Source organism: Colobus angolensis, unplaced genomic scaffold (genome assembly GCF_000951035.1).
Source record: "Colobus angolensis palliatus isolate OR3802 unplaced genomic scaffold, Cang.pa_1.0 Scaffold12, whole genome shotgun sequence".
Classification (NCBI taxonomy): Eukaryota; Metazoa; Chordata; class Mammalia; order Primates; family Cercopithecidae; genus Colobus; species Colobus angolensis.
The window spans coordinates 2,582,840-2,597,693 of NW_012113141.1; the positions used below are offsets into that span (position 1 = coordinate 2,582,840).

At 48.2% G+C, this 14,854-nt stretch overlaps 1 protein-coding gene across 2 annotated transcripts in view; it reads left to right on the forward strand.

The window, feature by feature from the left end:
- Positions 1-14,854, forward strand: part of HK1 (hexokinase 1) — an 88,197-nt gene extending 73,343 nt beyond the window's left edge. For both annotated transcript variants that reach the window (XM_011927156.1, XM_011927163.1), the window contains exons 14-18: positions 2,468-2,567; positions 5,088-5,271; positions 7,596-7,751; positions 11,571-11,804; positions 13,964-14,854. In XM_011927156.1, coding sequence (XP_011782546.1) covers positions 2,468-2,567; positions 5,088-5,271; positions 7,596-7,751; positions 11,571-11,804; positions 13,964-14,108 — 819 coding nt within the window. In that variant the 3' untranslated portion in view covers positions 14,109-14,854. The remainder of the gene's footprint in view (positions 1-2,467; positions 2,568-5,087; positions 5,272-7,595; positions 7,752-11,570; positions 11,805-13,963) is intronic.

Below are 14,854 nucleotides of genomic sequence, written 5' to 3' on the forward strand. Positions count from 1 at the left end.
CTCTGTCACCCAGGCTGGAGTGCAGTGGTGCAATCTTGGCTCACTGCAACCTCCGCCTCCCAGGCTCAAGAGATCCTCCCTCTTCAGCCTCCCTAGTAGCTGGGACTACAGGTAGGCATCTACACCCGGCTAATTTTTGTATTTTTGGTAGAGATGGTGTTTTATCATATTGCCCAGGCTGGTCTCCAACTCCTGGGCTCAAGCGATCTGCTCACCTTGGCCTCCCAAAGTATTGAAGTTTTTAAGTAGAGGTGGGGTCTTGCTATGTTACCCAGGCTGGTCTTGAACTCCTGGGCTCAAGTGATCCTCCTGTCTTACCCTCTCAAAGTGTTGGGATTCCAAGCATGGGCCACCACACCAAGCCACTTTCCCAGATGCCTCCTGGGGTGTGTTCTCCAGTGTTGCAATGAGTCAGTAAAGCCCGACTTTGTTAGATTACAGGTGTGTTTCTGGTGGTCTTTGGTTGGAGGACATTGAAAAAATATAAAATGAAAAATTTCCAATATTTAACTCATTAATTAAGTAGGGAGTCAGGAAGAGACCGTTTCACATTTTTTTTCTTTTGCCTTTTTTCAAACCCCATTACACTGAGCAAAGTAAGAAATTTAAAAAACAAAACAAAACAAAAACACTTCAAATGACAGTCTAAAGAGCAGACAGATACCTAGGCACTAGGCAGTCAGGGAAGCTGAAATGCGTGTCTGAAAGAGGGCTGATTTGTCTGCTGTCTTTTGCAGTTAAATAGGAAAAAAAGAAAGAGGGCTGAGTTGCATCTGGAAGGGTATGCTACACACCTTACAATATGTCATTGAAAATATAGCTGCAGGTTGGTGCAGTGGTTCACACCCGTAGCCAAGGCAGGAGGAACTTTGGGAGGCCAAGGCAGGAGGAACGCTTGAGCCCAGGAGTTGGAGACCAGCCTGGGTAACATAGTAAGACCCAGTCTCTGCAAGAAATTAAAACATAAAAAATTAGCCAGTCCATAGTGGTGCACACCTGTGGTCCCACCTACTTGGGAGGCTGAGATGGGAGGATTACTTGAGCTTAGGAGGTTGAGTCTGCAGTGAGCCATGGTTGGGGTAGTGCACTCCAGCCTGGGTGACAGAGCAAGACTCTGTCTCTTAAATTAGAAAGGATTTAAAGCACTTCACTTATACCTTCACCTTGGATTCATCACAGTCAACACACACACCCAGGGTACTTTTTTCCCTAGGAAGTGTTTTAACTTCAATCCAGTGAAACCCAAAATGTATTTTAGGTAGTCACAGCATTACTAAACTCTTAGGATCCTTTAGTTACAGTGTTAGTAGACTCTTCTGTACAGCTGGTTATGCCAGTGGCAGCACCAGGCTAAGTATCAGGTGATCTGGGCTCTCCATTATTGAGTGCCGTCTCAATATTAGAAAAGGATACCTGGTGATCTATTTTTGCCTGTTTCACAACTGTTAGTGTTAATTCTTCTAACTTGCTTTTCATACATATGCCAATACACACACACACACTCTTAAAAAATAGGAATTATCAGCCGGGCGCGGTGGCTCAAGCCTGTAATCCCAGCACTTTGGGAGGCTGAGATGGGCGGATCACCAGGTCACAGGCTGGTTCAAGGCCAGTCTGGCCAATATGGTGCAACTCCGTCTCTATTAAAATTACAAAAATTTGCCGGGTGTGGTGGTGCCACCCTTAGTCCCAGCTACTCGGGAGGCTGAGGCAGAAGAATCTCTTGAACCCAGGAGGAGGTTGCAGTGAGCCGAGATCGTGCCACTGCACTCCAGCCTGGGTGACAGAGCAAGACTCCATCTCAAAAAAAAAAAAAAAAAAAAAAAAAGAGAAAAAAAAATAGGAATTATACCATACATACAACATGACAACTTGTTTTTTTGATTTAGTATGAAACAGGTATCCTTCCTCATCATTGCATTTAGACCAACCTCATTCTTTTTCCTGGCTGTGTAGGATTCCAGCATATGTTTGAATTGCAGTTTACGTAGTCCATTTGATCTACACTTGGATTGTTTCCTTTTTCTGACTATTGCACGTCATGCAGTAAATATCCTTGTATGTGTGCCTTTGTGCCCCTGCATGACTATTTCTCAAGGACAGATTCTGAGCAATGAGTTTGATATTTTCCGTTTTGCCCTCTGAAAGACCATAATGCTTTAAACTCCAAAGAGAAGAAGCTATTTGACCATTGCTGCTTGTCTCTCCTATTCTGTGATTCGCTCTAATAGTATCTGTAAAATGGGCAGAATACTTTCCCTTCCTTAGATCTCATGTTTCAGATATACCCTTAATAGCAGAGGTTTAGTCTGTGAAGGAACATTCATTATGTTTTTGTAGGCTGGTAAGAAAACCATCTTACATGATAACCAGGGGCTCTCTGACTGCAGTGCAGCAGATAGAACCAGCAGCATTCAAGCCAGGCATAATGATGCTATTCCTAAAGCTGTGTCCCTTCTTTGCAAAGGAATTTGACCTGGACGTGGTGGCTGTGGTCAATGACACAGTGGGCACCATGATGACCTGTGCTTATGAGGAGCCCACCTGTGAGGTCGGACTCATTGTTGGTGAGTTTCCTGGAAGGTCTCTCCCTGGGGAAGGGAAGGCTGGGCTTTCCCTGTTTTGTGGAGCCTTGGCCCAGCAGCTTGGTCCTCTGTATGGGGTAGTCTTATCTGTCAGTATCATTTCCTGACCACCTCCAGAGTTCAGGGCTGGATGAAGGCTGCAGAGTCTCCAACGGGGGCCGGGGGTCAGGGTCTCTTTCCTAAGACACCCATAATGCTACACATTGCCTATGATCAGACTGTCATGAACTGAACTCTCCAGGAATGAGGCCCCAAAAGGCTCACGTGGCTTGAGTGGAGACAGGTACCTGGAGTGGGCCTGGCAAACATGGCAGCTCTGTGGGCCTTGTATGGAGGGGCTCTGGGCAGGTATTGCAGAGGGATGGGGTAGGGAGGGAGTCTGAGGCTGAAAAGGAAGTAGAGAGCACTTCCCATGCTGACCATGCTTAGAGCATGGAGAGGGGCAGGATAGTCTTGGGCACCATTTTGCCTTTAGCAGCCACTGTTTGTGCTTGGTCCCAGCCACTGAAGGGGGTTGCAGAGAGGTGGTCTCTGCAGCTTGTTGCCTTGTAATCCAAACACATTAGGGGTCTGGGCCTTGAGCACATCGTTCCTGAAGCATATTGATTTGGACTATGAGGAAACCATTTGTCCTGCTGGTCCTGCTCCTCATGTCAGGGGATGCTGGGAAAGACCCCAGAGAGTTTCTTAGCCAATATCTGCAGACTCTGCCTGGCCAGTGGGCAGTGGCACCCCTGCTACTGGATCAGTTGCTGAGCATCTAGAGCTTGGGAAGAGGCCCCAGCAGGCTGCCTTCCAGGTGCCAGGAAGAACTTTTCATTCATTGTTAAGCCACTTTTCGCTTCTGTTGAAATAAAAAAAAACTAGGGAGCAGCTCTTGGTGAAAGGTTGTTTTGGGCCTGGCTTTCTCCACCCAGCCCCTCCCTTTCTTTCTATGAATGAGCTTAGGTATGAAATGCAAAGCTAGGGGCCCCACCTTCCCTCCCGGGAGGTCAGACCCGCCTGTTTCCTGGCACCAGGCTCCAGCTGCATTTCATAGCTACTTCTTCTTTCCTCCATCAATTGATCTCTTTGCTCAGGACTCACACAGGCAAGATGTATGGTTTCCATGTTTTGGCTTTCTTTGCATCTCCCACTCCCATCATCTTCCATTTTTGGAGCTCCTCTTCTCTCAGTTTTAACCTTGGGTGAAAAGGGGGCTGAGAACAAAGAACAAACATCATCCAGCTGTACAGTCTTTGAACTCTACTTAAGTTTCTTCAAAGGGGATGAAAACTACCAAAGCCCTTTTGGTCTGACCAGGGGGTGTGTCTTGTGTCCTCCTGATGAAGGTTCACCTACATCCCACCCTGGATGGGTGGATGGTGCTCCTGGGTGCGTCATTAGCATCATCCTGGGAGCTTGTTAGAGACGCAGGCTCTCAGGTCCCGGCCCAAGCCTCTTGAATCTGGATCTGCTTCTTAGGGTCCCCAGGTGATCCAGGTGCATATTAAAGTATGTGGGTGAAGCACTCTTCCTGGGTTAGTTGATTGGTTTTTAAATGTCCAGTCTATTCAGTGAGACAAGTTCAGTGACCACAAGCTTGGATATCACGGCAATTAAAATTGCTGTGAAAGTTGCAGGATGCTTGCCTTCAGTTTCTTAGCTCCTCTTGGGCTGGAACAGCAAACAGTCTGTGGTCCTTCTATTTTAAGTGACTCTTCTCTAGGGAGTTCAGGAATGGAAGTCAGGGATTCCTGAGCCCCTGGCAAGCATATGCCAGGTTGCATGTGTGCGGTGTGTGGGTCCACCCAGAGAAAGGTGCCTTTTTCATAGAAGAATCATCTGATCTTCAGAGGTCTGATACAAAAAGGATGAAAAACCATTGCTTTTGAAAGCCCCCCCTTGAAATGCTGAAGACACTGTCCTGCCCTGAACTGTAGGCTTCATCCCAAGATATGTAGGAAAGCTTATTGAGCAGGCATAGTCCATGACCAACCATCCTTGTCAAGAAAAGATAAGTGGGGCTGGGCGTGGTGCCTCATGCCTGTAATCACTTTGTGAGGCTGAGGTGAGAGGGTAGCTTGAGCCCTGGAATTTGAGATGAACCTAGGCAACATGGCAAAACCCTATCTCTACTAAAAATTTTAAAAAGCCAGGCATGGTGGTGGTGCCTGTAGTTCCAGCCACTTGGAAGACTGAGGTGGGAAAATCACACAGTCTTGAAGAAAAGAAAAAGAAAATAAGTGAATATCCATGGTAAAATAGAAGATAATCCCCTAATATTATATACACATACATATAGGCATGTATGTATTGTATAGGCATGTATGTATTATATAGGCATGTATGTATTATATAGGCATGTATGCATATTGTTGTGTGTCTATGTATATATTTTTTCTTCTGGTCTGAATGTTGCCTAAATCTCTACCATTAACGCTCCATCTCTTTGCTATAAAGCAGTTGCAAGACCCCCAAATGCAAGGCCACCGCTCCTCACTGCCCCTTTGTGTGTTCCAGGGACTGGCAGTAATGCCTGCTACATGGAGGAGATGAAGAACGTGGAGATGGTGGAGGGAGACCGGGGGCTGATGTGCATCAACATGGAGTGGGGGGCCTTTGGGGACAATGGGTGTCTGGATGATATCAGGACACAGTACGACAGACTGGTGGATGAATATTCCCTAAATGCTGGGAAACAAAGGTAACCCCGCCTGGCGGAGAGGGCACCCACAGCGGGATGGGGGCTGCATTCTGCCACTTGTAGTGGAAGAAGTTTCTAGGAGGAGAGGTCTGAACAGAGGCTTCAAGACTGGACCCCCTGGCTCACTCCTGACCTTGGCCTTTTGGACAGCAGAGAACCAGGGAGGACAGACCCCCAACATGGTACAAGATGGCCCAGGGTTGATGCCTGTCTAGGGGCCGCCTGTGACTGTTTTTTAGCCTGGAGGATTCTGGCCTTCCGATCCTCTTGCTGTGTTCCTTCCCCATCAGAATAACAAGGGGGTGGGGTGAGGGTGGCTGGGTGGCAGGTTGGGGTGAAGCAGAGGCCCTGTGGCAATCGTCCTTCCCTCTGCGAGCCTCCTGCACCACCTAGTGGCCGTGTGGAGCTCTGCAGCTCAGGTCTCAGGGACCATGTCCAAAATGGCAGTGTCTGCCATACTCTGAAATGAGAAAAGTGACCCTTTGTCCCAAGCCCCCAGGAATCAGGCCATCCTCTGCCACGGCCAGGATGAGCTGGTCCAAGTTGTCTCCCAGGAGCAGAAAGAAGGGCTGGAGTAGCACCTGACATGAGTCATTCCCTAGCCCCCTCAAGGTTTTTGCTGTTTCTGAATACCACCTATGCTGTTATTTACTTAGTGTTTTTCTTTAAATAAGTTTATAATCCTTTTTTTTTTTTTTTTTGAGATGGAGTTTCGCTCTTATTGCCCAGGCTGGAGTGCAGTGGCGTGATCTCGGCTCACCGCAACCTCCATCTCCCGGGTTCAAGTGATTCTCCTGCCTCAGCTTCCCCCAGTAGCTGGGATTACAGGCATGCGCCATCACGCCCAGCTAATTTTATATGTTTAGTAGAGATGGGGTTTCTCCATGTTGGTCAGGCTGGTCTCGAACTCCCAACCTCAGGTGATCTGCCTGTCAGGCTTCCCAGAGTGCTGGGATTACAGGCATGAGCCACTGCGCCCGGCACTTATAGTCTTTACTGACATTTAATGAAGGAGGAAAAAGAGGGAGAACCAGTATTACCATAAAGAGATGGTAACTATAAAATGAGTATAGTGAAGAACTGTGTTATTCAAGTCCAGCTAGATGCTGTCGCCTACCAAAGGCCCTGAGCTAAAACCCCCTTTGGGCCGGGTGCAGTGGATCATCAAAGTAATCCTAGCACTTTGGGAGGCCAAAGCAGGCGGATTGCTTGAGCTCAGGAGGTTGAGACCACCCTGGGCAACATAGCGAGACCCCATCTCTACTAAAAATTAATAACAATAATAACAACAATAATAGTAAGACCCTCTTGGTTAAAAAGGGGGGGGATCAGCAAGTGTTGGAAGGGGTTAAAGACATGTCAGCACCAAACTGGGGTGGTCTTTGTGGTGGAATGAGAAGGACTGGATGGGACTTGGTAGTGGTGTCCACTCCTCTGTGATTCCATTGTGTTTCATGTTCTTCCATGTACCACATGAAATAGGAGGAATCCTGGAGTATCCGAATTCCAGGGTACTCTTCTCAGCTTTGGGACACGGGCTTGGGCATATGCTGTGGAAATGAATCAATCCTTTGTTATTTCTTGAGACCCTTGAGCATGGAGAGGGCAGGAAATTCAAAGTTCCAAGAACAGGTTGACCTCCAGTGTGTTGTGGCCACTGAATTCTCCCTTCTGTGTGGCTTTGTCACTCTGCTGTGGGCTTGACCAGTACTCTGGGTATTTGCAAAACCTTTAGAAAAATCTAGGAACTTCCCTTTTTTTTTTTTGTCTTCTTGTTCCTTGAAGACTTAGCCCAGTCATTTGCTTATTCTGCAGATATTTTTTGGGCACTTTACTGAGGGTCCAGTGCTATGCTATGCTGTGCTGTGCCCTGGGGACTCAGAGCTGAAAAAGGCACACATGCCCTGTCCTCTTGGGGCTGTCACTGCAGCAGTGGTGGTGGGAGGCAGTGAGCTCATGTGTGTTATGAAGGAGGAGAATGGTGAGGTGTGTGGGAACCTGAAACAGGCAGGTAGAACTCAGTATGGCGGAGGAGGACTGGCTCTCAGGGAAGTGCCCTTGGGGCCGAGAGCTGGAAGGTAGCTGAGGAGGGAGACCAGTCTAGCGGGTAGACATGAATGCTGGTGGTTTTGTTTCTGATGTGAGAGAGTGGAGGACTCCCTGGTCCTCCCACTCTGCCTCTGCAGCAGAGCACAGGGCTGGGCACTGGCTGTTGATGATGCGCTTGAGGGGCAGTAAGAGACGCGGAGTGACCTTGAGACCAAGGGCTGACAGTCCTCCTGGCCACTTCCCATAGACACCCCAGGCCCCTCCTCCTGTCTCAGGTATGAGAAGATGATCAGTGGTATGTACCTGGGTGAAATCGTCCGCAACATCTTAATCGACTTCACCAAGAAGGGATTCCTCTTCCGAGGGCAGATCTCAGAGCCGCTGAAGACCCGGGGCATCTTTGAGACCAAGTTTCTCTCTCAGATCGAGAGGTGAGTGGGCAGTGCCTTCCCTGCCAGCACCCACCCTTCAGAAGTCTCCTGGCCAGTGGATTGTGATGGGGGTGGTAGGGACCCTAGGGGACATTTTGGCCATTTTTGAGGATGTTTTTTCTCCTCTGGAATAGCAGACCCTGGGCATTTGCATAGTGAAATCTTATAATTTTATTATAAATTAATATCCTTGGCCTGGTGCCGTGGCTCACGCCTGTAATCCCAGCACTTTGGGAGGCTGAGGCGGGTGGATCACGAGGTCAGGAGATTGAGACCATCCTGGCTAACATGATGAAACCCTGTCTCCACTAAAAATACAAAAAATTAGCCGGGTGTGGTGGCATATGCCTGTAATCCCAGCTACTTGGGAGGCTGAGGCAGGAGACTCACTTGAACCCAAGAGGTGGAGGTTGCAGTGAACTGAGATCGCGCCACTGCACTCTAGCCTGGCCTGGCGACAAAAGGAGACTCCATCTCAATAAATAAATAAATTACTTACTTTCCTTTTATCCATCCTTTATGTTGGGGCATTATATTGATTTATTTGAAATTATGTGTGTAAGAAGGTTATATGGATTCCATTTCAGATGGTAAAGGTGCACTACACATACTTGTATTGGGGGTGCATAGGGCCCACCCTGGATTTATCTGAAAGGCAGCCTGGGTTCAGTACCAGGCCACCTAGGAGCTAATGCCCCTCGTCAAGTTGTTCCACTTTCTTTCTACTTTTCTCCTGTCCAGGGAACATTTCTTCCTTGCCTTTGCTGTCTTCCAAGGCACACTGTGTGAGGAGGAGGAAAAATGGTCAGAAAAAACAAAAGCAATTGTGCAAATATTGTGTTCTTTTTAGAATGGTCATAATAACCTAATGTAGGCTCTGTGTAGGCTGGGCATGGTGGCTCATGCCTGTAATCCCAGCCCTTTAGGAGGCTGAGGCGGGTGAATCACTTGAGCTCAGGTGTTCAAGACCAGCCCGGGTAACATGGCAAGACCCTGTTTCTACAAAAAGCACATGGCAAGACCCTGTTTCTACAAAAAGCACAAAAACTAGCTGGGTGTGGTGGCACATTCCTGTCGTCCCAGCTATTTGGGAGGCTGAGGTGGGAGAACGGCTTGAGCCCAGGAGGCGGAGGTTGCAGTTAGCTAAGGTTGCACCACTGCACTCCAGCCTGGGCAACAGAGACAGACCCTGTCTCAACAACAACAACAACAACAACAAAAAGAACGATATTAAACCTTAAACAAAAAAAACCTAATAAGCCTATACATTGCTCTTACCCAGGCAAAATGGTTTTTAAGTATACAGTTCGGTGGCATTAAGGCATTAAGTACATTCACATAGTTGCATAGCTATCACCACCATCCATTTCCGGAACACTTTTCATCTCCTCAGCTGAAGCTCTGTAAGCAGCAAACACTAACGCCCCATTCCTCCCTTCCCCTACCCCAGCAACCACCATTCTACTCTCTGTCTTTTTGGATTTGACAACTCTGGATACTTCATATAAATAGGATCATATAGCATTTGTCCTTTGTGACTGGCTTAATTCACTTAGCATAATGTCTTAAGGTTCATCTGTATTGTGGCATGTATTAGAATTTCCTTATTTTTTAATTTTTTTTTTTTGAGACGGAGTTTCGCTGTTGTTGCCCAGGCTGGGGTGCAGTGGCGCAACCTTGGCTCACCACAACCTCCGCCTCCCAGGTTCAAGTGATTCTCCTGCCTTAGCCTCCTGAGTAGCTGGGATTACAGGCATGCATCACCATGCACACCCGGCACGTCCCACTAGAAATAATTTTGTATTTTTAGTAGAGATGGGGTTTCCCCATGTTGGTCAGGCTGGTCTCGAACTCTGGACCTCAGGTGATCCATCCACCTTGGCCTCCCAAAGTACTGGGATTACAGGCGTGAACCACAGCGCCCGACCATCATTTCCTTATTTTTAAGGCTGAGTGATATTCCGTCACACACACACTGCATTTTGTTTATTTATTCATCCATCCATGGACACTTGGCTTGCTTCCACCTTTCGGATATTGTGACAAATGCTACTGTGAACACGGGTGACCAGTATCTCGAGTCCCTGCTTTCAGTTTTTGTGTGCGTGTATGCACCCCAAGTGGAATTGCGGGATCATATAGTAATTCCCCATTGAATTGTTTGAGGAACCACCATGTTGTTTTCCACAGTGGCCGTAACATTTTACATTCCCACCAGCAGCCCGTGAAAGTTCTCATTTCTCCACATCCTCGCCAACACTTGTAATTTTCTGGGTTTTTTGAGAATAGCCATCCTAAGGGGTGTGAAGTGGTGTGGAAAGTCTTTTCAAGCATAATAGCAAAGAAAGAAATCATAAAGAAAAATGGCCAAATATAGCTACATAGCATCTATAAGTAAAAAAAAAAAAATTAGTAATCAAACTTAAAAGGCAACAGTAAACTGAGGAAGGCATTTGTACTGCGTATGACAAGACGCCTAGCAGGGCATGATGGGCTTTGGCAGGTCTGGTCTACCTGCTCTTCTCCACTGGCTGTGTGCTTTGCGATACTCAATTTCTCCCAGCCTCAGTTGCCTTATCTTTAAAATGGGGTAATCATACATGCATTGGTTGGTTAAGGAGTAAGTAAGGTAATGTATGTAAAATATATGTTACATGGTAAGTCCTCCAGGAAGCCTGGCTGGTCTTCAGTGGACCATCCCAGTCATCATCATCTCTTTCAATTTAATATAAACAAGACAAATATACCAGGAGAAAAGTCTTGAGACTCTTTGAAGTAGTTTATATGGCCAAAAAACAAATGGAAAAAAAAAAAAGTCATCCTCACTAATAGAGAAGAATATAAAGTAAACTATAGTCTTGTGATTGTGATGCCATCCTATAAAACTGTCTAAAGTTGTAAAAAATGGTCTTTTCCAGTGAGGATAAGTGTGGCCAAATACTCTGCTGAAGAGAGAGTAAATGGATAAAATTTTCTGTAAGGCATCTGGCAATGTGTAGCAAAAGAAATTTAAGATTTATAAACAAACTTTATCAAATTTGTGAGATAAAGCTGAGTCTCACAAATTTGTGAGACTGAGCTGCCCAGGCTGGAGTGCAGTGGCACAATCTCAGGTTACTGCAACCTCCGCCTCCTGGGTTCAAGCAATTCTTCTGCCTCAGCCTCCTGAGTAGCTGGGACTACAGGCACACGCCACCATGCCTGGCTAATTTTTTATATTTTAGTAGAGATAGGGTTTCACTGTATTGCCCAGGCTGGTCTTGAACTCCTGAGTTTAGGCAGTCTGCCTGCCTCGGCCTCCCAAAGTACTAGGATTACAGGCGTGAGCCACCGCTCCCAGACTAAAATGTTTCTTTATAATAGCAGAAAATTGCAGTTAACTTGCATTTCTCCGAATGGGCTAAAGAAATCATGGTGCATCCCTAGAAGGAATATTGTGGCAGCTGTTTCCAATCCTGTTCTCAGATAAGGCTGTGGGAAATTGCTCAAGGCATGAAACAGGAAAGAGAAAGAAAATCACATATCAAGGATAATCCCATTTTGCATATCATGAGAAAGCATACCAGCTAGGAAAAATAAACTGGAAGGAAATATATTAGAATGTTAATAGCATTTTCCTAGATGTTGAGACAGTGGTTTAAATTTTCCAATTTTTATTTTGCTAGATTTGCCAAATTCTCCACAATTTAACATGTAACACTTGCCCTTGACTCTGTTTGTGGATGAGTACAGTGACGGGGGGGCATCCTTTGGAGGTGGTCCCCAGGCTGCTCTTGTGGGTCCCACTTCATCCAGCCCTCTGGCTTTTGTCCCCCACAGTGACCGATTAGCACTGCTCCAGGTCCGGGCCATCCTCCAGCAGCTGGGTCTGAATAGCACCTGCGATGACAGTATCCTCGTCAAGACCGTATGCGGGGTGGTGTCCAGGAGGGCCGCGCAGCTGTGTGGCGCAGGCATGGCTGCGGTGGTGGATAAGATCCGAGAGAACAGAGGACTGGACCGTCTGAACGTGACTGTGGGAGTGGACGGGACGCTCTACAAGCTTCATCCGCAGTGAGTGGGCCTTCCAGTTGGGATGTGCAGAGCTTGCTGGGATACCTTTGGATTAGGGGGTATCAGGGTGTGGTTCACGCTGGGGAAATTCCCTGCCGGAGCCCAACCAGCCTAAAGGCTGTGCGTTCAGGAACTGAAGATTATCTGGGACAAGGTATTGAACAGTTTGTAGGGTTTGACTGGGATCCTTAGGGAGATATAGAGAAGTGGCTTCACTTGGCTAGCTCACACCAGTGGCATGACGTGACCTTCACCCCACTCCTCCTAGGCCCTGTTAGGTGGGGGCTGGGCAGTGGGAGAGGAGGTGAGGGTGGGCGTGGGCTCACTCATAAGCCTGGTGAGCTGTAGCCAGGCCGGAGGCTGCGTTGGGTAAGTGTGGAGAGGATATTAAGACAGGGAAGGAGCCGGGTGCAGTGGTTCACACCTGTAATCCAGCACTTTGGGAGGCCTAGGTGGGAGGACTGCTTGAGTTCAGGAGTTTGAGACCAGCCTAGGCCACATAGTGAGACCTTCTCTGTACAAAAACATTTTGAAAATTAACCGAGGATGGTGGTAAATGCTTGTCGTCCCAGCTACTCGGGAGGCAGAGGCAGGAGGATTGCTTGAGCCTGGGAGGTGGAGATTGCAGTGAGCCCAGATCACACCACTGTACTCCAGCCTGGGCAACAGAGTAAGACCCTATGTCAAAAAATAAAATGGGAAAGGAGGAGAGCCACTCTCTTGTTCATCTGCTGAATCAGTTTGCTAAGACTTGGAAGGGCGGGAGCGGTTTGGGCCCTGGGCTTCATGGCAGGGAGGGGTAGGGAGAGGCCTCTCTCTTGTCAGGTGTCTGATCCCCCATGCCAGAGAAGGACATGTGATTGCACTTGCTGTGTGATTGTGATCCACCGCGTGTCTCAAAGCTTGGCTTTTATGAATAGGGTGACCATATTTATTGTCTACACTAAGGTACTCTTGCCAGTCAGGAGTGCTAATAATTATTACTCTGGGACTGTAGGCAAACTAGGACCATCCCAGATAAATGAGACCACAGTGTCACCCTACTTATAAACAACCTCACCCGACTCAGTGTAGACGTTACCTGCTTACCTCATGGCCGTGGCTTGGGGTGGAACCATCTGTCTTGCTCCATCCTCACCTCTGTCTCTCCCGCATAGTAGCTCTCCTTGCCATCAGCTGAGGCAGCACACAGGAGTGGCTTAGAGCTAGGCTTTAGCCACATACTCTTGGATTTAACCCTGGCGCCGTCACTTAGAATCTATGTGCAATTGCTCAATCCCTGCAAAATCTCATCTTCCTCAAGGGGTGGCAGCCACTGGCAGGACTAGAAATTAGATCTATAAAGTATGGGACACCTGGTAGGTCCTCAAACTCCTTGGCTCAAGCGATCCTCCCACCTTGGCCTCCCAAAGTGCTGGCATGAGCCACCACACTTGGCCCACCTAATAGGTCCCCAACCAAGGGCAGTGACTACTTTTGAGAGCCCCAAGCATCTTCAGCCTGAGCCTACCTTTCATTTTCAGCCCAAATTGCAAGTATGTAGATTCAGCCTTTGTTCAGATACTATCTTCACTGGAGGGCATTCCTGTCTTTGGAGCCAGGCTGTTGATGGTTGGGGGCTGGGGGTCTCAGGGCTGCAGCTGGAGGTGGGTGATACTCATTCCTGCATAGCCTCCTGAACCGATCCAATGCTTGGTCTGCTTGGTCCTGCCTTAATGATCCATATTGGCCCCTAACATCCTCCTTGGTTTTGAGGTCCCCTTGGAGCCTCAAGCTCCGATGTGGCTGTGTGTGTTATTCATGTCCTAGCCCTCATAAGCCATACAGGGCAGTTGTGTTTGGATTCCCATTTGGGCCTCTCTGCCGAAACCTGTGACAATGGGATTGACCGTAGGCCCACTGTCCTCCCAGCCATTCTCAACTGGCCACAGCTGCTTCTAAGCAGCCTCCCTCCCAACCGTGTTCACGCTCCTTATTGTCGGGTTCAGAGTCTCTTTGACTTCCGATGCTTATGCCCCGATAAACCCATCGTGAAGTCGAAGAATCCTAAGTCGAATCATCACCAGTCAGGGGGCTGTCTGTGCTTTGGGGTTTTCAGGTAGGCCCAGCATCTCTCATCTTCCTCCAACTACCTTCTCCTGTTTTCTCGTCCTTTTTAGCTTCTCCAGAATCATGCACCAGACGGTGAAGGAACTATCACCAAAATGTAACGTGTCCTTCCTCCTGTCTGAGGATGGCAGCGGCAAGGGAGCCGCCCTCATCACGGCCGTGGGCGTGCGGTTACGCACAGAGGCAAGCAGCTAAGAGCCCGGGATCCCCAGCCTGCTGCCTCTCCAGCACTTCTCTCTTCGAGCGGCGACCCCCTACCCTTCCAGCGAGTTGTGCTGGGAGACGCCGACGCCGGGGCCCACCGGCGCAGGGAGGAAAGCAAAATCCAACTAATGGTGTATATTGTAGGGTACAGAATAGAGCGTGTGCTGTTGATAATATCTCTCACCCGGATCCCTCCTCACCTGCCCTGCCACTCTGCATGGTTTGATTTCGACCTGGTCCCCCACGTGTGAAGTGTAATGGCATCCATTTCTAACGTATGCATTCATCCAACAGAGTTATTTATTGACTGGAGGTGGAAAGTCACACCACCTGATGGGCCTTCTGGGCCTCCAAAGCCCATCCTTGGGGTTCCCCCTCCCCGTGTGAAATGTATTATCACCAGCAGACACTGCCAGGCCTCCCTCCTGGGGGCACTGCCTGATGGCAAGTGTGGGCATAGCATTAGCTGCTTCCTCCCCTCCTGGCACCTATATGGCCTGGCATCGCATCGTGGTGTGTCAATGCCACAAAGTCGTGTGTCCGTGGAACCAGTCCTAGCCACGTGTGACAGTCTTGCATTCTGTTTGTCTCGTGGGGGGAGGTGGACAGTCCTGCGGAAATGTGTCTTGTCTCCATTTGGGTAAAAGGAACCAACCAACAAACAATGCCATCACTGGAATTTCCCACCGCTTTGTGAGCCATGTCGTATGACCTAGTAAACTTTGTACCGATTCAAA